This window comes from Lottia gigantea (genome assembly GCF_000327385.1).
Source record: "Lottia gigantea unplaced genomic scaffold LOTGIsca_127, whole genome shotgun sequence".
NCBI lineage: Eukaryota > Metazoa > Mollusca > Gastropoda > Lottiidae > Lottia > Lottia gigantea.
Window position 1 is genome coordinate 427,164 of NW_008707370.1, and position 25,372 is coordinate 452,535.

At 36.1% G+C, this 25,372-nt stretch overlaps 4 protein-coding genes across 4 annotated transcripts; all 4 read left to right on the forward strand.

Annotated features, from left to right (window-relative positions):
• Nucleotides 1-3,315: 3,315 nt before the first annotated feature.
• LOTGIDRAFT_172126 (hypothetical protein) lies at nucleotides 3,316-7,525 on the forward strand (the record flags this gene model as incomplete). The annotated part of the gene is made up of 5 exons (XM_009048707.1): nucleotides 3,316-3,318; nucleotides 5,547-5,788; nucleotides 6,011-6,451; nucleotides 6,889-7,032; nucleotides 7,354-7,525. The coding sequence occupies 5 exons, from the start codon at nucleotides 3,316-3,318 to the stop codon at nucleotides 7,523-7,525; spliced, it is 1,002 nt and encodes a 333-aa protein (XP_009046955.1).
• A 1,694-nt stretch (nucleotides 7,526-9,219) lies between these two features.
• LOTGIDRAFT_58375 (hypothetical protein) lies at nucleotides 9,220-9,729 on the forward strand (the record flags this gene model as incomplete). The annotated part of the gene is made up of 1 exon (XM_009048708.1): nucleotides 9,220-9,729. A coding segment is annotated over one exon (510 nt), but the record flags the coding sequence as incomplete, so codon positions are not given.
• Nucleotides 9,730-16,389: 6,660 nt separating this feature from the next.
• Nucleotides 16,390-19,434, forward strand: LOTGIDRAFT_238000 (hypothetical protein; the record flags this gene model as incomplete). The annotated part of the gene is made up of 4 exons (XM_009048709.1): nucleotides 16,390-16,395; nucleotides 16,667-18,068; nucleotides 18,253-18,918; nucleotides 18,946-19,434. 4 exons carry the CDS (start codon nucleotides 16,390-16,392, stop codon nucleotides 18,951-18,953), a joined length of 2,082 nt encoding a protein of 693 aa, XP_009046957.1. The 3' UTR covers nucleotides 18,954-19,434.
• Nucleotides 19,435-21,651: 2,217 nt separating this feature from the next.
• On the forward strand, nucleotides 21,652-24,973 carry LOTGIDRAFT_238001 (hypothetical protein). The gene is made up of 2 exons (XM_009048710.1): nucleotides 21,652-21,694; nucleotides 22,117-24,973. Exons 1-2 carry the CDS (start codon nucleotides 21,689-21,691, stop codon nucleotides 24,148-24,150), a joined length of 2,040 nt encoding a protein of 679 aa, XP_009046958.1. The 5' UTR covers nucleotides 21,652-21,688; the 3' UTR covers nucleotides 24,151-24,973.
• The last annotated feature ends 399 nt before the right edge of the window (nucleotides 24,974-25,372 follow it).

Genomic DNA, 25,372 nt, shown 5'->3' on the forward strand with positions numbered 1-25,372 from the left:
GTTCCATTGAACTAGGGTATAACGGGCATGTGATAATCTTACGAATTAAAATACATATCATGTTTTATATAAACCTATAAATTCTATTTGAATATTGAATATTTATTAACTTTCGCTTTTATACGCCCTGTATCATATTTTTAGATCTCTGCAATATTCACCTTTCATATTTTTATTTATAAGTATGCTACCTCTAAGGATGACCAAGAAATTGAAATTGTGAAACTTAATTAAAAGCAGTCATTGTTCATCAGTGGACTCTATTATCCAATAAACCCAGACAACTAAGAAATAATTTATTAAACTAAGTAATTTTGAAACATGCCTAGAAGCATATAATTATTTAGTTTAATGGTTATATTATCATATACAGAGATTCTACTCTTTAGGAGGCAAGTCGAACTGATGAATATAAACACTAAGTTTGAGACGTTAAATTTTATGTCCATTCTAAGAGATAGTATGCTTTTAAGTTTGTAACACGTACCGTTCGTCTGTAACAATATAGAGCAACTGTTTATTAAGTACATAATTATATATTTCGCATCTAAGGGAAGTAACTTGTATTGAATTTTAAAGTAGGTCACTAATAAACAGCGAATTGATAGCCAATTTCGGATGTCAAGTGAGAATTGTATTGGAATTCAGTGTTATTTAAGCTTAAGTCACTAGTCATAACGTGTTGATAACCAGACTGTCAATTGCTTAAACTGTGCAGTTTTATATATATATCCAATATTTATTTTGATCAATTTCATAAGGGATGTAACTCGTATTGAATTTTTGTGTATTTTAATAGTAGGTCACTAATCACCAGCTGGTTTATTACAAGATTAGTTAAAATGTCGAAACTGTGTTTTTTGTATCAAGATTACTTAATTTATTTCCTATCTCAAGGGAGGTAACTTGTATTAAGTAACTTATGGAAACTATGGTTTTTGTACTCAAAGTATATTAATAACTTTATTTTGGCAACCCATTTAGACAAAAGTCTAATTTTCCATAGGTCCCACTAAACAACATATTATATACAAGATTACAGAAAGAATAAAATCACTGAAAATAACATAAAACATATGTCCATTTACAATGTAACATGGATGAGGAAAGAAATATGAAAATGTAACCACTATGTTTCCCCACGAAACTACCAATTATATACTAAGTAATATAAACACAGAAAGTTTCATAAAACATATATACATTTACAATGTAACATGGATGTGGTGAAAAATATTAAAATGTAAACACTGTGTTTCTTATAATGATATATATGATTATAGTTTTTTTTTAAGTAAAATGAAATGGCGAGAAAACAAAAGGAATGGTTATAAATGTTATTACAATAATTACTTATTATTCTCAGTAAGAACAAACTTCTTCAGTTCTTGTTTAAATGTATATAAAGAAGGATTATGTTTTACAGTTTGTGATAATGAATTCCATAGTAAAGAAGCTGTATATTGAAATAAATAAGACAATTTATGGATCGATACTTCTAGAATATTTATTACTTCAACGTTTCAATGTGGTTCTCGCACCGTCATCAGGAATACAATAATGAAATTGAAATGTTCTCATCATAGCAGTTTTATTACATTTCGGTATGTCTAAAGTTCGCAGTGTTACTGATCTCAGGGTCATACTGACATGATTATGTAATGTGTTTATTTAGTTACGTGAAATATTTCGTTTCGATGTATTACATTGCTTAATTTTGAAATTTAAACTATAAATAGACGTTTTTATATGGAATGAAATTATCAAAACGCCGTTCTTTGTATATTTAGCATTAGTATTTGTATATTAGCAATTGTGTATTTTGTATCTTTGCTTCATTTCTCCTTAAGGTACAACCTCTCTACGAGCAAGGGCTTATCTAGCAAATGGCTGAGAGTGTCGAAAGCAATGTGCCCATTGACCATTCACAGGGCTGGGGGTGGTGTGGTGGCTGAGGTTTGCGAGACTGAAATTTAGAACTATGATTTATGAAATGTAGTACTATGATGTATCAAGTGCAGAACTTTAATTTATGAAATGCGGGACCATGATTTATGAATGCAGTACTGTGATTGGTTAAAAAATTAAATTCCAAATCAATTCTTGTGATTGGCGAATTAGATGACCGAACAGGAGAAGGACAACTAAACGCTTAGAAACTTTGCTTTATTCGTAACGGATGAGCTCTACGATTTAGATTGATGCTCTCAAAACCGTGGTTTGGCATTTCTATTGTTTATTAGTATATACATGTATGTAAATATTAATTTTTTTTGTGTACAGGTTCTTTATATCTTGCCAAATATTATAAATAAACGTTTTGAAAAAAAAAAGAATTTGGTACATACACCTTTGTGGAAAATGTAATGCAGTATAGGCCAATAAGGGACATCAGCTTACGCTTTTATGCGATTTTCCAATGGTTGAGTGTAATGGGGGGTCTTTGCCTCACTTGAGCTACATGATGTTGTACACAGTAGCGTTTAACACATACAAATTGCAACGAGAACTGCTTCTAAGATTGCCGTAGATGCTAGAACCTGGAGTAAAGTATTTGGCCCCAAAGCCAATCGGTGCCAATGTCAAATTACCAGGGATTATGTTGAAATTTGAAGCTAACGTTGATATTACCAATGATATCCGAATTCGTAGCTGTTCAACCACAGGGACATGTTACACTTTTCTATGGGCAATTTGATGTGTCACAGGTTATGAAAAAAATATTCAACTACGAGATATACAGCATCTCTTATGACTAACCTATACACTTTTTGTGACGTTCACGTTTTCCTTTTAGGGACATCGTTTTCATGTTGATACGAATTGGGGACAAATTCAAAACTAATTGAAAACCACTGCCTTAAATGTTTTTGAAGACTTTCCGAAAAAGATTTTCATCTGCCGCATATATTCACGGTAACTGAATTCAAACAATGGCGTGGGAAGATATACCACCAAGTCCTTTCTAATCATTCTGCAATAAATTCACCGTTAATGAGCGTTAAATCGTTTGAAACTCGTACGTTATCTATAAAGTTTCCAGTACAAAATGAGTATAAAGGTTGCTAAGGGTTGGTGTACTCCATTAATATGCATTTAAACCTATTAAAACCAATTAAATAGTAAGAAAATTTGCGACATAATTTCAGATATATTAGACAAAGCGTCCATCCCGGAGCGATCTGAAGAATTAATAATGCATATTTTCTCAATTTTTACATATTTATTAAGAGCGTTCATAATTTATTAAGAATGACCCTCAAGATTCAATAAATTTTCACTCTTTTAACATATTCTTTCATTTGATCTGCTACAATGGTAAGTTTTCTAGTTTAATATTTGTATTTTCTATAGAAGTTTAGAGTGCTTAATTGCCGCATTCTGCTGACAGGTTTTTCGAATGAAAACAGTTCTGGAATTTGGATTGAAGAAACTAATATGTTAAACATCACACGGTCAAAGCAAGCACGTTCTCTAAATGACGAATGAGCCGACGTTTGTTTGCGTTTCTAATTGACTTGTGTAATGTTATTCTATTGTGTTGATATTCAAAACAAAACGGTATTTGTGTTGCATGGAACATTAGCTTACTTGAAAATATGTTGAAAGCGGAACATTGAGATTTAAGATACTGAATGAAGCCTGGCCAGTAAAATTTTATAGCAAGCCACCAAAATCCGAACTTTTGACAGAGGTGGGGATAAGCACATAAGGAAAAAAATTAAAGGTTCAGGAAGGAAATCACTGCCCAGAATGTTACTGTACATAGCGTTTCAAAATTTTACATTATAAATTCTGGTGAATATAGAGTAGCACTTATAACAGCAAAGATACAAAACAATTGAGAGAGCTCTCTCGCTTTGCTGCATTATCTGCCGCTTTGTCCATATCATAACGATTTAAAATAGCTTACAGTTAAAAATTACACATTAAATCCTTATTGTGGTAAACGTTTGCATCATTACCGAACTGTCTTTTCACCAAGGGACTTGTTTTTGTTGATACTAATGATGCACCAGATTTCACTATTGCTTAACTACTGTTTTATTAGGTAATAAATGGGTGACACATTCTCTTTAGCACACCATTGTTCTTTTACGTAATTGATGACTCGGAACAGGTTGATAATGTCTCGAGATGTCTCGGATTTATGGTCATAATTTGACGTTTTTCGCTTGTCTAACTGCATTCGTATCCACGTTATGTAAGTCCAGTAATGTCACCTCTGAAGTCGATGAAGTATAAGTAAGATAGTGATGGTACTCTCGTGCGATCTTCTCAATGTTAAGCTATTTTCAACTGCAGTAAGACGAATTTCGTATAGCTTGATATTATGAAGACGCAATTTAATCAAATTGTTAAAATAAGTCGTAAGGAAATTGTTGAGTTAATAATGCCAATAAAGTAGCTCAGAAAGCAATATTCACGTAATTCTCCCATTCAATAGCATTCTTACATACACTCATTCATTCACATTGTATTTCCTAATAATCCAACCTAGTCTGGTATCTGGTGATGATTTGACTAACTTTATAAGTGAATGAAAATGTCGATGGGAGGAAGGTGACATGGGTTCCCATTTCCCTCATGGTAGCAACATGGCCAGTGGTTTCGCTAATCGTTAGGATTTTGTTTTGCAACATCTCCAAAACATTAGTACAGACAAGTAACCTAATTTCGTGGTAACCTATTATTCGTGGATTTCCGGAAAGGATTAATAATTTACATGAGCGACCTCCGCATTAGTTTGTTTTGATAAACATGGGTTTTCTCTACAATATCAGCTAGTAGAATGAATCCAGTAGTTTCAAGAAAGGTAAAGTGTAATAATGTATACTTTGACAAATACAAAATGGCGGATTTCACTTAATACCAAACGTCACCATTTTTTATCGGCCGAATTTCCTTATAATCCCAAGCGGTAATCGGAATTCCAACTTCCCAAGCGGTAATCGAATGAAGTCACGTGATCAACTAGCCGATTCCGTGTCAGCAGAAAATTTCTATGAAACACAAAGTGGACCATATTCTTATGTTGTTTCAGTGACTTTCAGCAATAAATCACACTACGTATCTTATTTTGTCAGTCACTATTTTTTTTTTAAATCGTGGTTCTTTGAAGGAATTGTCACTAATTATAATGAATTGATATTAAAGATAAATGCTAAGAGAAGTTAATTATACCACCCGGTATCCATACAACGTGTTTTTCTAGACTTATTTATAGATCAAACATTGTACATGAAAATAGGTGAGACATTCTGCCACCGTTGCCGAGTTGGTTGCTCATGAAATATGGGTCAAAGTGAAGGATTCGTAAAGGAAATCGAAATAAACCAATTTTAATTATTTGGTAGAATATCTGAGGAAACCTCTAAGACATAATTTTTTTTTCCTTTTTTGACGAAATTCGGTGTTGAATCCTTATATCCACGAAAATAGGTTACACCACTGTACTTACAATCTTGCAATTCAAATTCAATGATATTGATATCTAGTAAAGGTTTTATTGCAGTTTTCAAACGCCTCCTTTATTTCTATTTTAGATACACTATGTAGTAATCAGTGTTTTGGTTCAATTAGTTTTGGGCCAACACCACAATACTACAGAACACAACAATCACCAAATTAAACCAACACCACCAGCTTTCAAGGCGTCACCTCTCGTTGCCCTACCAGTCCAACAGACCTCCTTCCACGATCCTACAGGTCGAGTGTCTTGCTCCATCTCTATCGCTGACGATACAGACACATTACATCTTACAGATGATGACTTCGGATATCCAAAGTAAGTCCAGTAAGAGTCCAGCTGTAATCTAATAACGTTATTCAAGGTGTACTATGGTCAAAGAACTTTGTACTTCTGCACCGATAGCATCGATTTCCACTTTAGAATTCAGACAGATGATGCAATGTCAAGCCATGAATGGTCCCGATACAAATATGCCAAGGACGTCCATCAAAAATGTAAACTTTCATCTAATACAAACACATTTTGATGTCTTTACAGGTACATGGTAGAAGATGCATTCAGAAGCAACAACTTGGCGACCCAAATGTTTGATCTGTATCTCCGAAAACACAGGATGGTTGGTGATCCCATGAATCAACATGTACATACTGATAATACCAACACAATATCAGAAACAGTTGCCCAGCTGAAACCACATCAGGGTCAAGTCATCAACCCATTTGCTGGCACCCATAATGGAAACAATCAGAGAAACATCTTGTTCGGGAATGAAGTTTCACAACCATTCCAAACCAACAACTATCAGTCACCTTTCATTAATTCCAATTCATTCCCCAAACACCAAAACGGTGGTGGTTTCCAAGGCTTCGATTTCAGCTCTCCCATTTCTAACACCAAGGACAAAGCCAACATCGTGACCAATGGCTTCCATTTTCCAACAGGAGGAATCCCAATATTTAGGAAGAAGAGAATGTCTGGGTAAGAATTAGGCATATAATGCAATTTTCAACAATTTACTTTTATGCCCAATTCAATTATCCGACCATGCACGAGTTGGCGTTATAGTCGTTAAAATCTTGACGATTCCTTTAAAAATGCGAATATTCCAAGATGATTAAACTATTATGATCAAAAATATACTCCCGACCTGCAATTTAATATATGAATAGGAATATTTGCTTCGTTATCAAGTTAGATGTTAGTAAAAGTGAGTAAGTGGCATCATGTGCTACAGAAATCATTGTAAATTGAAGATCAGCTTCTGTCATGGTCTGAGCATAATTCTCTCATTGCAAGGCAGTTCGATTACAGACTGTCCACAGTTTCTTGTCCACAAATGAACACAAAGACTCATATCTAAAGACCTATCCCAAACAAACGGTATTAAATATATACCTCATCATTTCACATTTCAGTTTTCAGACCAGCTTTAGTGGATTCAAGACACCAAAACATTTGTGTGATTCTCAGACGGTTCAACTTAAAAGATACCAAAATTATGGTGGAAAATGTTTCGTCTTAGAACCCGAAGTTCAAAATATTAACTTCGTGAAATGCAGGTAAGATTAAACTTTCAAACAGATGGGTGCTTTTGTACGTACAATTTTTGGCAAAGCCAGATTCGGGCATCGAAGATTAACAATTAGGAAATTTCATACGCTGCTTGGAGACTGGGGAATTAAATGGTGCAAGGAAAAAGCTGTAAGTGTTCCGATTACAAAATCCGAAACAGATCTAGACGCCCACGCTAAGATCAATTAATAATAATATGCTCTTGTTCGCTCCTGCTTTTCTCTTGAGGGTCGAAATCACGAGATTATCCCTACAGAAATCTTTGAAGTGACAAACAATACTTATATCTAGCTTCTTTTACTTTCCAGAAAACAGAAATGTTCCAATTGTAACGGTTTTAATGGAGTCACTCAATGTGCCGCAGAGACTAGAGACCTATGGGTGTGGTCTTACTGTGAGGCTTTACCCAGAGACAAGAAGATTATTTATGATAAAATTCTAATACCAACTCACTGTGCCTGTAAAACCTTCGAATGCTGAAGACGTTTCTTTCATAAAGCTTTTCGATATGTCTTTATATTTTTGTTAAATTTGATTGGCTTAAAAAAGTGATGTAAGCAAAGCTGGCCAATCAGAGTTCGATACATCATCAAGTTAGGATGTATTATTAGGAGTATGTTGTATTCTTTTAATAAACTTACAAAATACATGTATCGAGTTTTTCTTGTGAGAATCGCCAAATGTTCATAATATGAACTTCATATTCAGTTAAAATTTGAAAGGTTTTGCCGTTTTCAGATGCCACGGCAAATACGATCTGGCAGTCATGGAAAGTTGTTTAAATGTCATTAGGCAATGACAAATTAAGAATGTAGTTTAAGTGTACATGGTATATATTTCAATAACTCGCCACTTTGTAAGCAAATTATTCTAAAGAGCCATGGAAAAAAACTTCTTCAGTCTGTTGACATTAAAGAATCGAAAAGGGGTATGCTATTCCTTATCATAAGCGTAACCAAAGGCAGAAAAGTAGGACGTTCAAGTCCTAATCATCTTATGCTTTCCAGATGTCTTTCGAAAATAAACAAACATAGACAGATACGGGGTTGCAATCAAAACTCCGAACAACGAATGGGCGATATTTAAAAATTGAATTTTAAATGCTTTTAATACATAAATCAGAATTTATCACGGGGATTAAACAAATTAAAATTAAACTGATTTGTCAAACTCTGACATTTATTTGATTTTTTCAAACAAAATTCTCCTTAAAACAACTGGATGCCCGCAAAGATGTCACGAATTTGACGGAGTTATTTTAAAATTAACATCAGCAAGATGGTTGCTAATGTGAAACAAGGTAAAAAGTTATTGATATTTAAAATCCAATTTACATAATCCGTTTTGACAGGTTCTTTATAAGCGAATTGAAATCAGAATATTCACCAGTTGGTCGCAAGCCATTCATCTGAAAATATGGTAAGTGTTCGTATATATCCGTAAGATAGTAAGAATGAATCAGAAATTTACAGAAATATTGCACTATCAGTAATCGTTTTGCTGGCCCTTTCTGTTAGAGCTTAAGTCCAGCATCCGTGGTACGTTCAGATATGACATTTGATATTAGGTACGTCTGTTATCAAATGCAACAGTATCTGGACAAATTCGACAATTTTTTTTTGGATAAGGAATCCGACATGATAAATGTTGTAGTGGTATATGATTTTTAAAGAGAATACAATGTACCACCTCGTTAACCACACGCTTATCTTAACGGATTAAGAGAGTCACGAAAATAGGGTCAAAAAAGATCTGGAGAAAAAGGAGTGACATATTTTTCCGCTTTCGTTTGGCAGTACACAGGGCATGTCTAGTATTTTTGCTTTTAAATTTCTTTTAAAATTTTTCAGGCTTCTGCAAGATCATTTTCGCTTTTTTACCTCTTCGCATCAGTTACCATCGCTATCGCTCAACAAGTCGGTTTCAATGGTAACAATGATGGTATTGCTCGTGGTATCCATAATGGTAATGATGCTGTACACAATAACAATGGTAAATCAATCGTTGGTTTCCGAGGTACAGTAGCTGGTTCTCAAAGACTTAACAATGGTTACCAGGGAAACAGCTTCAATTCCGGAAGTTTTCAACACGCTAGCGCACCCCAAAATGCCATTTCTCCTCAACGAGATTTAGTTGGAAATGGTAAATTTGCTGGCAATGGAAACGATTTCCATGGAAACAATGGTATTATACGTCAGAATGGTTTCCATGGCAATAATGGTATTATAGGTCAGAATGGTTTCCATGGCAATAATGGTATTATAGGCCAGGATGGTTTCCATGGCAATAATGGTATTATAGGTCAGAATGGTTTCCATGGCAATAATGGTATTATAGGTCAGAATGGTTTCCATGGCAATAATGGTATTATAGGTCAGAATGGTTTCCATGGCAATAATGGTATTGTTGGACACAAGGGTTTCCGTGGCAATAATGGTATTGTTGGACACAAGGGTGTTCATGGCAATAATGGTATTGTTGGTCAGAATAATTTCCATGGCGATAATGGTATTGATGGTCAGAATGGTTTCCATGGCAATCATGGTATTGTTGGTCAGGATAATTTCCATGGCAATAATGGCATTGTTGGTCAGAATGGTTTCCATGGCAATAATGGTATTGTTAATGACAATGGTTACAACAGCAATAATGGTATTGTTGGTCAGAATGGTTTCCATGGCAATGATGTTGTTGGAAATAAAATCCAAATTAATAGTGGCATTAAAGGCAATAATTTCCATGGAAATATCCGAAATAGTTTCCATGACAATAATGGTATTGTTGGAAATAAAATCAACAATAACGGCATTGTTGGCGGTAATTTCCATGGTAATAATGGTATTGTTGGTGACAATGGTTACAACGGCAATAATGGTATAGTTGAGAATAATTTCCATGGAAATAATGGTTTTGTTGGAGACAATGGTTACCAAGGCAATAATGGTATTGTTGGAAACCATTTCCAAGGCAATGATGAAAAAAATCAGTTTGTTTCTGGCAAAGACAGAATCGTTGGCAACTTTGTCCAGCACTCTAATGGTATTGTAGGCAATTTTGGTAAAAATAATGGTCTTGTACAAGGAAATGTGCGGGGTAATGATTACAATGGTGACAGTGGTCTGGGAGCAGAACACAGTATTGCTGGAAGTTTCCGTGGTATTGGCGATTCCAGTAACCAGTTCAGTAGAAATGTCATTAGAAGCCAGATGCCAGGCCGAGGATTCGGCAAATCTGTCCATTCCCGCATCAACAATGGTATCAATCATGGATTCCAATCCAATATTGGTGGCCAATTTAATAATGGATTAAAAGGAGGAAACTTCGTCAACTCGAATAAAAATGGCTTCGCTAAATCCGTTAACGGCAGGATCAACGGAGGATTAAATAATCAGCATTTGAGTAATATCCATGGGCCAATGAACATCGGAAGACGAAATGGATATGTTGGAAACACCAACTTCAACAACGGACATGGTAGTATCGGTAAGATGAACCTTGATGGTCAACACGCCAATATTGGTTTTGATACTCACGATGCTTTTGCCAGCCCTGCGTTCAACAACAAAAACAGCTTTGGATCCTTCAGCGATGATAAATTTGGATCTGGCTTCAACACCAACCAGCACGAAATCGTACCATTAAACACTGGTGTCCATGGAGACAATGGTTTGGTGGGACAAAAGGTAGCCAATAATGGATTAATAAGAAATAAGGTCCATGGAAACACCGTCATTCCAACCCAAAAGGGACAAAATTTCAGAATCCCAAACCGAGTTAACCAAAGAAACATCAAATTCAATGCACCAGCAAACAAAAGATTCCAGCCAGTAGGCCGAACCAACCAATTCAAAAACGGAAACCAAAATATCCAAGGTGGAAGAGGGAATGGACACATCTACAACGAGGGACGGCTTAATAATGGTGCCCACAAGTTTAATAGGTGAGTTGAATAATTTCACTTCTTGATAAAAAAAATATTAGGTAAGTTGATTCTACAGCATGATTAGTGGGCAGGATCACACTCGTGTAAAACCTTATGCACCTCAGGGTATGTTTGCCCGTGATTATGGTTTTTTGAAATCTACCTTCTTTGAGGTATCGTCGATTCTCATAAGTTCTGCCGTCTCACGACCAGCATTTCCTGAAAAAATAGATGCTCCCGTATGACTTGATATAAGACTTAAGACTTATACGGGGCTAATGATTTTGTTTCTGTATGTATCACTGAATAAAGAACAAACGTAATGCAGTGGAGAGCAGTTATTGCTACGGACTTTTTTCAACGGCACCGAAATTTGCATTTGCGAATGCTCCTTGTGAGGTTTGCCTCAACTGGATTCAGATTCAAGTTTCATTGCTAAAAACTAATACTAATTTATTATTTCAGCGGAGTTGTGTCTAATGTCGGAAGTAAACCATTTATTCAGCAAGCTACTGGTATTTCCGGTTTAAAAAGTCGTGATGTTATTGGTAATGAAAGCAATGGTATATTAGACAAAGTACAACAATATTAAATCACTTTACAACATATTCAACGTCATGGTGGTAAATAATCATAAACAAAAATTTTGCTTTTGAAATGTAAAAAACTGTAAAATTTTTAAGTGAAAGTTTCCACCTATTTCCTCCATATATTTTGAATAACTTACAGTCTGAAAGTTATAACTGAACTTTATTGTGAAAAGTTTGATACTGAAAATTTTTTTATGAATTTTTTTTTATAAAAAACGGATAACTCTCTCTATTATTAATTAACAAGTCTAAAATGATTTTAGAACGATAACAAAAAATGATAAATCTGAACAGACACTATATCCGTTAACGATTCTTGTTATTTCGTCCATATATTCAGTCAGAACATACAGAAATTATATACAAGGTTTTCAGTCTTAGAAACTTTGAATTTTATTTCTAATTTACAGTAATCCAGATTAAGATCCTAAATTCCGTTTCATTTTTGTAATGTTAAAATTTTTTATGACGGTAACTTAATTCATTTGAATGCACATGTATTAAGTGACCCGAAGGAAACAATAATAAGTACCAATTAGCATTCAAATTCAAAGAGTTTGAATCTGTAAGAAAAACTTTGAATATTAAGACTCGATTTAGATTTAAAATTTCGAAAGACAAAGCTGTTGTGATTGATGACTTAGAAAAATTTTCTAAATCTTCACATAAGATGTTCCAGATTTAGACATAAATCATAGTGCCCACTAGAAAATTCTTCAGGTTGTTGAGAAAAAGGCTGATAAGAATAATTTGATTATTGTAAACCATTGACGAAAATGAATACTTTTGTTGTACGTTGTATATGTTATATAGTTGAAAATTGTCTTTAAATCTTGAAGTTATTTATTTATTTATTTATTTGTGGTGATAGTTATGTGATAATAATTTATTGAAAATGAAATATATTATCAAAATGTTATTTCGTCATTGTTTTATCCCAACCACGTTATCAACGCTGTAGGTTATGGGCAAAATTTCGTAGGTGTAATAGCACAATAAACAGAGGTTCCGTTTGAAACGAAGTTTAAGCTTCCCCGAAGGTTGGAAAAGCGAAGGCAATTTGATGACACGTCACATTCAATGTATCCCAATATAGCAAAAGGAAGACATGAAGCTCCATTTCAAACACAATATAAGTACAATATATTGCTAACAAGAAGCTTCAGATCACCCCCCCCCCCCCCCACTCCATGCAGCTATCTTTTAGTTACCTATTCCCCTACAGACATACATTCCCTGTAAACCGTCATTTTGCAGTAGTTCACCGCGTTGCCGGATGAGTTATGGCATATGATAAAGTGGTCTGCATTTCTAGATCCCGATCCCAACATTATTTCCATTATAACGATCAAATATCTTGGTAAACCATCTTTTTCGGAGTAACATCTAATATCGAAAGAATACAAGTATCACAATAAATAAATTAATAAATGAATGGATATATGATGCCATCTGCACACCTCTTTCTACCTATTACCGAAATATTAGACACAACAGCAGATAAAGGATAATTAGTTTAAGTCACCGTCATTTTTCTGGACGTCCAATTTTCCTGAAATCAACATACAAACAATGCGAGTTACATTCTCTCATGCAGAGTTGCCGTTCTTTGCATACACATGTTAAAGTCTGCAAGGAACGACAACTCTGTATGAAAGATTGTTGAGGTTCGTCATTTCCAGACAGTTTCTGCCAGGTAGATAAGATTGAAGACGTTATGATATTGGTAGTATTGGATCGTTAAATGTTGATAATGGCCCCGGAGTGACGACAATATTTGTTGTATTCCTATACGCCCCGCACCCACTCCTACGTGATTATTTTCAGTTTACTGGGGACGTAATATTAAAATCAGACAAAGGCCCATTCTGGACACACCCTCTATTTTCGCTACTTCTACTGTACTACAAACTACGCCGACATTGCAGCTTATTAATAATACGAAAATATTCCATTGACGCCCACCTTCTTGTGTATTTTACACTGATATATTCAATATATTGAATTGCCAATTTTAAATAATATTTTACAGAAGACAAATTTTGTATTTATACAGTGTATGATCGGTTATATTTTTCCAGGAAAACAGCATTCTCAAACCTTTATCGATATCCTTTAGGGATTATCATGCACAACCTGGCTCTAGTCCTAGAGTAGACTAGTCGTCGATTTATCGTACCATACGATTTATCGTATCAGCTCTTCCGACATGCTTCAGGACGAAATAATGTTGTAAATTTGGAGGATGATATATCGACCTGTAGCATGATCAAACCTTGACACCCTCCTCCCTCCATTAGCGAGAAGGCAATGCAAAATGACAAAGCCTTATAAATCTATGAAACCAAAGTCAATCTAACACATGTATTACGCCCCAGTTATATCAAATATTTGAAAATATCAGACAAAACACTGTCCTGTAGAAGGATACCATTTTCTTTACAGAAGAAGCTGGTTTTGATGTTTTAATTGTAAGAGTGAATTAATTGCAACGTTCAAATTGTATATCAATGCATACCAATGACATAAAATCATATTGATATTGGCCTACCAGCGTAATAAAACTTGATCCTGGATGCAGGTATCAGCAGGGGAGTCTAGACGGCGGCGACCTTTTGACCTAGATAAACTAGTAATTTATACGGTCCGGGACTATGAAACCCTCGAACCAGCTGTTTAATTGGATTTCAAATAAAAATCATCGAATCTGACATGTTTATATCGCCTTAAAATGTGAAACAATATAAATATCAAATAGCTACAGTACACTGCTTTCTCAACTACCAAACCAACAGTCCCACTGGAAGCGGACGTTAACTGGTCAGCTATCTACCGTGTATATTGCCTACATCGTCAGTATTTGGTTTAGCATTAGGACTGAATATGGAGGTTTCAAGAGTACTCGAAATTCTTTGAGTCGCACTGGAGAGGGCAATTTTATAACGAGAGCCAAACAGAAAAACACACCACAGAGACGGCATTTTGATAAAGCCAATGTATAAATCTTAACTATGTTATCGTTTTAGTATCCCAGACAAACAAGGATAGAAGTTACTAAAAATTCCAATTTAGTCATGTTAAGCACAACAACTTCGTCAACAAGTATATCACATATTTCAAATTTCACATTCAAGGGACATAACTATCACAAAAATGTTAGACACTGATTTGGCTACCTTTCTACAACCCCCTCCCCCGAACATTTCCCCTGACTTCATGGTACATCGTATATTTATGAACCAGAACTGTTCGCAAATCATGATATACAATTTATATAACGGTAGGTAGGTGACCAAGCCTCTACCGACTAACCTACCAATAGATCCAAGATTAAAAAAAAGCATAAATCAATACATAAACCTATTTATTCACGTAAACAGTCAACTAAAATCCTTCAGGCTGCCAATATTTTCCATTTGGGCTACAACAGGCAATGGTTAACGCAAGAACGTGTTGGTTTTTCAATGTTAGAAAATGTGTCTTTTTATTAAAATAAAACAAATTTCAAACATCTCTTGGTTTCGAAAATTCTCATTTGCTAAATTTATTTAGATGTTTTTCGTGGGGCTTTTTCTATGAAGTTATTTTCATATTGAAATTATATATAGACTATTGTTATATTCCTTTTAGAAATTGATTACCGTGATTGCCTAATGAGGGATGAAATGATAACATACTGCGTAATAACGATGATTTACGACCTTACTCATCAATAGTACGGAATGAAAATCTGGTTGTTTTAAGCTGAAGCAGCCAGATCTTGATGCATACTCTCCACTCTTACGAATTATAAAGGGTGTAAAATTGCCGTAAAGCAAATTTAGGGAGAAGGGTCTGGGGTAGCATCTTCAAATTTTGTCAAAAGCAAAAGAATGTATTAAAATTGACCGAATCATCACAAAATAGCTAAAAACATGGATGGGCTCTGACCAAAATGATCAAATTGCGGACTTGGTTTAGAAAAAAATGGTAGGTCATAATGTAAAAAGGCTATCGAAAGTCAACTCTCTATTTCTAATCGAAAAATTTCAGCAGTTGGCCAGGCCTCAAAAACATAACATTGGCCGGTGCTCGCAATCTCTAGATATTACAAGATATATAGAACTAAAAATGAAAAAGAGAGCCAGTTTTTCTAGTTACTAAGTAGTAAGACACATACAGAAGCCAAAATAAACTCAAAAAGAGTCATACTTGTTTGCGTGTCCATTGTTTGACCGCCTCGGTTCCAGTTAAAAAACCTAAACAATTCCCGTTCACAAAAACAATGCCTTTGTCAATACAGTTTTTCATACAACAATACAATTTGAATATAATAGTTTATCCTAAATAATCCCAACTGAATGTTGTTCCAGATTGTCTGGGAAAGGAGAGGGGGGGGGGGGGGTGCGAAACCACAAATGGTATATTAAATTAAATTTTTCATATATTCACACAAATAAAATCAGGCTTATTTATTAAATATGAGAATTAAATTGAAATGTTCTCATTAATATTAAGAAATATTAATTTTAATTAGGACTATGAATATCTGAGGGACGTCCTGTGTTGCTAATAAACCAATAACTCGTTCTTCCATAAACCATATTTCATTTTAATAAAATCTCCTCATAACTTCTTGCGCTTATTTCAAAGGCCAAATTTCCATATTTTATGAGCTCGGGTAAGATATTGAGGTTCGCTCAGGGTAGTTAAAATTTTATGAGTTTGGTAAAAGTTTGGTATATAAGTCGAGGAAAATCCATCAGTCTTCACTCTCATCCTTCCCTTCTCCTCTCTCCTACAGTCACAGAAGGTAGTTGTTGCTGATACAGTTCAAGAAATCTCATTTCAAAATGAAGGTAAGTGAACAGTAGTTTACAGTGGCTAAGCTGATAACAACCATGTCTTACTCTCGAACACTGTTTGTTCGTAAGAGATTCAGAAGTCATCCCAGCGTATGCATATCATGAAACTTTTCTACTGGTCCGATGCCGACTAATAATCGCTTTGAGTGGCTTGCTTCTTGCCTTCACAGTGTTGCACATTTGACTGCATGGAACAAGGTAATGGTTTGCTCCCTTATACAAGTACAGTATAACGATTTCTAACTCTTATCTTTTGTCTTTTCAGCTTCTTTTTGCCTCTGTGGCTGTCCTTTGCGTAGCCGTTGCCGTCGCTCAGATTGGTTATGGTAAGAAGAACGTTTATGGAACCGGATACAATGCCGCTGGTATTGATAACCACCATAATGGTGCTTACGGTCAAGTAGCTGGACATGGAGATTACAGAAAATACGCCAAAAAAGACAACGTTTATGGTAATGCCGGACAACAACAATACGCTAAGAACAACGTCTACAACCAAGCTGCTGGTTCTGCTGCTGCTAAATCCGCTCATGAAAACAACGCTTACAACAACCAAGCTGCTGCTACCAAGGAAAACGCTGCCCGAGGTGGAGCCGCTGCCTACAAACAAAGCCACTACAATGATGCCAATGCCCATTACGCCAACAAGAACAATGCCAACAAAGCTGGTTACAACAACAACTTTGCCAACAAGAACCGATACAACAAAGCTCATGTTCTTTCAGACAGCATCCACTATGGTTTCGACAAGAAATTCAACAAAAACGCCGATGAAGATGGTATCTACTCAGTTTCCAACCACAATGATGCCCACAAATTAGATGACTACCGAGACAAATCCCGATTCTACGATGCCAAACAAGGATACCATGCCAACTCTGCCAAGAAAGCCGATGCTGCTCATGCCATTCAAGAAAGCAAATTCAACAAAGCTGCTGCCAACAAAGCCTACGCTGCCCAAGATTATGCCGATAAAGCCAACAAAATCAACAAAGCCGGTCAACACAGCAGCCTTCACCACAAAGATCTCGATGCCGTCGCTGGAAAGAGCAAATACTCTGACAACGCCAAAGATTCTTCTCTCAGAAAATACAACGATTATGCTACCAAGGATAACGCTTTTGGAAGACAAGGAGCTATTGCCAGAAACGGTGCTCATGCCGGAGCTGCTGCTCAAACTGGACGAGGATACGGTCACGGACGAGGTGTCGGAGTCGGACATGGTTACGGTCGTGGTATCAACGGTGTTGCTGCTAAGAATAACGGTTATTATGGGGATGCTGCTAAACACGCTGATGCTGCTGCCAATAGTGCTGCTTTGAAGAATGGTAAATTCGGTGCTGCTGAAAACCAATACTATAAAGATCACGATAGTGCTAAATACGCCAAACACGACAACCTCAGAGATCATGAACAAGGAGACTTCAAGAGCGGTTTATACAAAGCCGATGGTGCCGGACACAACAATGCTGCCCACTCTAATGCTGCTAGCCAAGGAGCTGCTGCCAGAAAATACGCCGATGCTGCTTCCAACTATCTCAACGCTGCTGCCAATAGTGATAAATATGCTGCCGCCAGAAACAACGAAAACCTTAAACACCAACTTCACGATAGTAACTCTAACAGCAAAACAGTCAAGAAATTCCACACTTCCAAGAAAGTCGGAGGTAAGAATACATATATTTGAGATTACCTCGTAGTATTAATTCGGCAAATCAGCTGTAAACAGTAAGCTTTGAAACATTTATGAAGGCCCGTCCATTCTCGAAACGATGCTAAGCTTTTTTCACCATTGTGAATCAACACACTATCAATGCTGAATTAATTTAATCATTTAATTTATCATTTCAGGAAACAACTACGAAAGACTCAACTTTGATAGAAAACGATTAGACAACGATTATGCCGACAACGCCGCTTACAAAGCTGCCAATGCCAAGAAATTCAACAACGATGTCTACAGTGCTAATGCCAAGAATAACCAATACAAAGATACCGCCGCTGCTGCCAAGCAAGCCCACAACCAATACTACCACAACAACGCTGCTGCTGCCCAAAAAGCTAAATCTGTCCGAGATAATGCTTATGCTAACAGAAACGCCGCCGCCAAGAACGCTTACAACAAAGATTACTCTGGTAACCAATACAACGCTTACAAAGCCAACCACGATAACGTCAATGACGCTACCCACAACGCTAAAGGTCAATACTATGGTAAAACTGCTGCTGCCCACGACAACGCCATCCGAGATGCTTCTGGTATCAAATACGCTTCCGTCAAGGCCCCACAACATGTTGGTCTTGGTGTTGCTGGTGGTATTGCTAGAAGTGCTCCAGTACACGCTACCGGAGTCAGATACAACCAAGGATATGCTGCTCCTTACTACGGTAACAACTACGGTTATGCCGGAAACGGATACAACAACTACGGTTATCCTCAATACGGTTACCAAAGAAATAATGGTTACAATGGCTACAATGGTTACCCCCAATACGGTTACCAAGGAAATAACTATGGTTACGGTCACGGACGAAACTACTATGGTTATTAAACAGTAGAATCTAAAAGCAAGATTTATATTATGAGAATTTTGGAGGATAACTTTTTCAATTGTAAATGTCAAAATTTTGAAAATTGCAAGCTCTCAAAACTTATTTTTCAAATCTTCATAACATTTCATGTCAAAATACACGTGGGTTTCAAATAATTTCTTACACATTTAAAAAGGTTTCATTGAAATATCATTATTTTCTAATTTTTGCAAATTCATCGTAATTTTCGAATTTCTTTTAACTGCTTTGCAGATGCTTTCAAAAATAGTTTTCTTTCAACTTTCGTTTTTCAAATCCTATTTCTATCCTTTTCGATCCGAATCCGCTACTTAAAATTGTTCTCAGAAAGATACTAAATAATTTTGAATTCCACTGGCCATAAGATTGCAGAATATTGTACAAAAGTTTTATTTTTTTAAAGGTATGGTTTGGTGTTTATGTTTTTTAACATTATTTTACTAAAATAAAGAATATTTTCATACTAATTTTATGTTTTTTATGCATCCACTTGGGGTATATACCAAACGAATGTCCATCCATTTGCTTTGTCTTGTGGGGATTGTTGTATCAAAATAATTTGACTCGAGCCAAGTATTATCGCAGTGCTTCATATAGATAAGCATAATAATGCTTAGAGTTAATTGTTCACGACTTACATGGATTGTGATCGCAATGAACAGTTTTCATATTGTTAACCAAACCTTTAAGGCACAAAATTACCATTAGGAGTATGCTTGCTCGCATTGGACTATGCGATATACCTCGGTCAACTGCATAGACTACTCCTGAACGATAATAGTGCATCCAACTATCACGTATCTTGATCTCTTGCAAACATCGTATCAATGTGAAACACAAACTTTGATTGTGATATGCACCCCAGAAGATGAAAAAAAAATATTCAAAGAAACCTAGAATATTTCGTGTTCAGTGTTTACGTGCTAATGGGATCTTTGATCCCCCTGGTTTGAAAATTGAACAGTGATTGAACTTGGCACCTGAAAAGTATCTACAATTATTTCAATGGTATATTTTTGATACTTTAAGCAACTGTTCAAAGAACAGTTTGTGATTTTAATGATACAGTGATATGTTTCCACAGTTTTCCTATCGATAATTTTGTGAATTTTTGACTATATCCATCGACCCGAATAAGATTGTTTATTTCGTAACACCGCTTTAACATGTCATAAATTTAGCTATAAAAATAGGTGGTTCGTTTGCAATGACACGTGTGATTTTATGGAATTGCAAATGTCCCGTGCCTGATTTTTACAAGGAGACAATGTTTAATATTGTTTTTGAAACAATATTATCCTGATGAAATATCCATACATAAAAATACACATTCTGAGATCGCCCTGCATACTCGCTGATCTAAAGGTGATATCCCCATTAATATTCATTGGTCAGAACTGAACAGAGAAATGAGCAAATCCTTTTTATTCCACTATACCATGGCGAATTGGGAATGTGAGGGTATACGTTCCACTTTATTTCACCTCTATGGGTTATTGACAATAGACTATACTAGCAGTATTAAGTCCTCAGGCGAGGTTAACATCAATGGCAAGCCGTGGGCATAATAATTAAAATAATAAAAAAGCCCCAACCGATATCATGGTCCAATTGTTTGTAAGGGGGTGGGGAGGGGGTCATTAAGACGACCTGTACAATTTTGACCCTTGTCCATAATCTGTACATAATGTATGCACAAAATTCACCGTTACTTGCTATCTAACGTGTCAATAATCTCAACGGCGCTTTATTAATTTTGAAAAACTTGACTTTATTAATGTTCCTATCTTCTCCAATCACCCAGTTTTCCACAAAAGACTCAATTCATCTCATTTCATCATTAAATGCACCCAAAATAACTACACGAATCAGTTGTGTGGAATCTCCATAAGGAATGACACGTCGATGCCCCTTTCGATTACCGTTGATTACCTCAAATATCATTGGGAAAAGATATATGGCACGAAATGAAATTGGGTTTTACATCCTAATGGATATCACCAGGCAGCGTTCAGAGGAAATAGGCTTATCTTCTTCTATTCGATTTTAACTAACTCGTAAATCGCCAGATCCTTTAGCACTCAGACCGATGCAAGCTCTTTTCATCTTATCAAAGAAAGTGTACAGTCGTCAATAGAATGAGATATCCAGACTCATCAACAAAGCCAAAACCTCAACGGAATTCAAATCTCGAATGTCAATAAGGTCAAATATATCTGGTTACATTTAAAACGATAAAATTTGAATTTGAATCAAATAGATGATTGATTTATTGGGGGCTAAACTTTGTCAAGATTCCAGGCGTGAATTTAATCTCATGTATTGAAAAAATCACAACACGACTTAAAAATTAGCTACTTAAACGCAATTGATATCCACACATTACACTTCCCGGGGTGATTATTGTCATTTGGACAAGTTAACGTTACATAGATGACAAGATATCTACAAGATTCTGTACTTTGACATCTATGAAAATCCAATAAATTTCAATCAAATCATTTGACCAATGTCGTCCGCATTTCGCATTTCAATTTTTATGTAGATTTTCAGTGTAAAAGTCGTTAAAATGACAAATTTTAAAGATGTCTTTGAGTTGTAATAAAGTTTATTAGGTATTGAGGTAAAAATATAAATACTAGAGGCAAAGTGAACAGAGGCATCGCTTCATTCAGTCTAGTTCCTCCTTGGTTTTTGGACTTGAATCAGCTTCAAAATGAAGGTAAGAAATTAACTAACAGTTTTCAGCTTACTTGTAAAGTTCAGTCAACATAACAACTTCTGAACACCATAAGACACAACAAGGATTCTTTGTGGCTTTACTTACGACTCATGTTAAAGATAAGTTTTAAGTTGAAATCGGCGTAAGAATCTAATTTGACCATTTTCATAACTTTGGTTTGGATGGAGCTCCTGATGCAAATTTGAAACCATGTATGTAAGCACAGCGATCCATTCGCAAAGCTTATGTTTGTTTGGTATTTTTGATTCTGAAATGTCACAAATACGTAAACATTGTGTTACGGATCGTAAGAAACCAAATAAACTTGATTCTGTGTGAATGTATGTGTCTTTTTGCCTCTTTTGATAATTATTCCACAACTATTCGAAAGAGCTCAACATTCTTATATTTTATATTTCCAGGTCGCTTGTCTTATTGCTGTTGTATGTTTCGGAGTTATTGCTGCTGTTGATAATATCCATGATGACCACTCTGGCCATGCTGCCCGACAAGGTATTGCATTCAATGGTGAAAACTCAAAAGCTCTGAACAGACACGCTCATTCCGGAAAAGAACAACTTTCCCACAAAGCAGGACACCAAAACAACCAAGTCCACAGTGGTTTCGGACAAAACCAAAAAGTTGCCAAATCTAACAGAGGTTTCGCTCATCAAGATGATGATCAAAGCTCCGCTCTGTACGACACCCTCGCCAACCAAGCTGCCAACGAAGCCGTAAGAAACGCCAACTCTGTCTTCAAGGATGGTCAGTTCAAACAAAACGATGTCGCCAACAAAGCTGGATTCAACCAAGCCAATGCCCAAAAGAAATCCTTCAACAGAGGTAAAGTCCTTAACGATAACATCTCTTATGGTTTCGACAAGAAATTCAACAAACACGTTGGAGAAAAGGGTGGATTTGAAGAAGAACTTGGAACCAACAGCCACAAACTTGATGAATTCAGAGAAAGACAACGAGCTCTTAATCTCCGAAGAGGCAACCACGCTTCTGCCCTTGACAGAGCCAATGCCCAAAAAGCTGTCCGAGAAGGTAAATTCAACAAAAATGCTGCCCAAAAAGCCATCCACAACAATAAATACGCCAACAAAGATAACCGACTTGACCGAGCCCAAAAACGAGCTGATCTCCAAGATGTTGCCTATGACAAGAAAGATAAACGTTTCCGAGCCAACCAACGAGGTAAAGATCAATCCGTCAGAAAATTCGATGATTTCAACGTTAAAGATGCTCAATTCAACCGAAATGACGCTTCAGATGCCCATGGTAAAAAGGGAGAAAATGCTCAACGATTCTACCAAGATGGTAAACACGGACGAAATGGTGCTGGTATTGCTGGACATGGTGCCGGACATAGTGGTGTCCATGGTGGTAAAGGAGGACGAAATGGTGCTACCCTCGGACAGGTTGGTGCTAATGGTGCCAAGAAATCTGCTCTGTATGGTGAAACCGCTAAACACATCCAAAACGCCAACAACCACAACGCCAGAAAAGCTGGTAAACACGCTGCTGCCCTTAATGATTACCAACGAGCCAAGGATCTTTATGATGTTGACCAAATCAAGAGCTTGAGAGATAGTCGAAGAGGTAACTTGAAAAACGCCGTCCACAACTCTGCCAATGGTGGATTTAACAACAAGAACGCCGCTGCTGCTAAGAGTGCTTCCGCCAGCAACCGACAATTCGCTGATGCTGCTGCACGAAAACATGCCAGCCAAGCCAAGAAAGATTTAGATGAAGCTAAATTCGACAAAGAAAACTCCAAAAGAATCCTTAGCGACAGACACCAGAACCAACGAAAACTCAAAAGATTCTTCCACGACAAACAAGAAGGTGGTAACAACTTTGAAAGACTCAAGTTCAACAGAAAACGAATTGAAAGCGACTTCGGTAACCAACAAGCCGCCGCTGCCCAAAGTGCCAAGAAATTCAACGTTGCTCACAACCAAAACGCTTTCACTGCTGATCGACGAAAGGATGAAAACGTACACGCCCGACAAGCTAAAGGACAGAAACATAAGAGAAACAAGGCTGCTTCTATCAACGGACACCACAAGAAAAATACTGGCAAGGTCGCTCAATCTGCTAATGCTGCCCAAGGATATAAACAAAACGCCGCCCAGAAAAACTACCACGATAACAACGTCGCCCAGATTCAAGGACGACAAGGAGTTCAAGAAAATGTCGGACAAGGAAACCACGGACGTGGAATCCAACATATCGGAGGTACCCACGGTAATGGTGGATTCTCCAACTTCGGAAACAACTTCCACTCTTTCGGTAACAACGGATTCGGTATCTCCCCAGTTAAAAGTGGACGAGTCGGATACAAATCCAACAATTCTGGTTTCGGAGGATTCGGTTTCCAGAACAAACCAAGAGGCAATGTTGGAGGTTTCGCTCCCTTCCGATTTTCTTTCTCTAACTTCAGAAAGTAAATTTTGGCAATTATTACTAACGTTAGGGGTCTCATATGCTTATATTTGTATAACTTTGTCGCTACCAGTTCAACTCGACTTTACAATTGTATATTTCGGCTTGTTTCGATAACTGTACTTCAATTACTTTACCTGAACTTTTCAAGCATCAAGTATATATTTCTAAATTTGATACGCCAACATAGTAATTATTCTAAATTTTACAATTCCATTGTACTTTGAGATATAGTTATCATGATCAAATTTGCTGAACAATTAAAATTAATTTAATTAATTAAAAGCAAAAGGGCAATTTTCAAAAACTTGTTTCTAATTTATATAAATTATTCAGGAAAATTTAGGAAAATTTTAGAATTTTAAGAAACTGAAACACATTCCAAAATTTTGAAGTTCTCAGTCCGAAAGTGCAAAATTTTGAAAAGAATTTGGCTTCTATCCGTTTATTTTGAAAATTACAAGCTCAATTTTAAAACCTTTAATATTTTGAAAACCAGTTTTTGAGTATTTGTCACAATAGGGTCGCAATTTATGCAGAAAAAAAAATTCTCTTCTTTATGATCAAAAATAATCACAACTGCGTTGAGTAGGATTTTTTTCGATCTCTGGCTGCCAACTGGTTTGATACAAACAGAACTTATGTACACAGCCGACGCATATGGTCAAATATCCAATTTTTCACAATTCTAGCTGCTAAAAGCCCATCTGGAACGAATGATTTGCACAACCTACAATTTTCAAAGCTATTTGATGATTTATCTTATAACCATTTTATTTATATACTGTACTTATTTTATTGAATTAATAAAGGTGGATTGTTTGAAATATTTTGTTTGTTTTAGATTTTTTTTTCGGTGTCTTATCGATGAATATTTCCTTGCTTCGTTAAATGATCATCGACGATTAAAAATCGAAAAAGCATATGCGAATGCTTCTGCTATGGTAAAATTGTCATGAGAATGCAGGGCGTTGTAAGTTTTCAATAGCCATTTCAGTAGAGAACAGTAGCATGTTCTTTTTGTCCTCTCTAATGGATTTAAATTGAATTAAATGCGACTGTGAATAAAAGCATATACATGTATGAATTCCTTGAGCCGAAGATGTCCTTCTTCCTAGCTATTAACTGATGTTTGACGATGCGAATCGTTGAACCAAATTGTTTATGACAGTTTTATACCCATCGTCTCTTTGGTAATTAGTGCAACCTTGCTAAGATGTTGATATC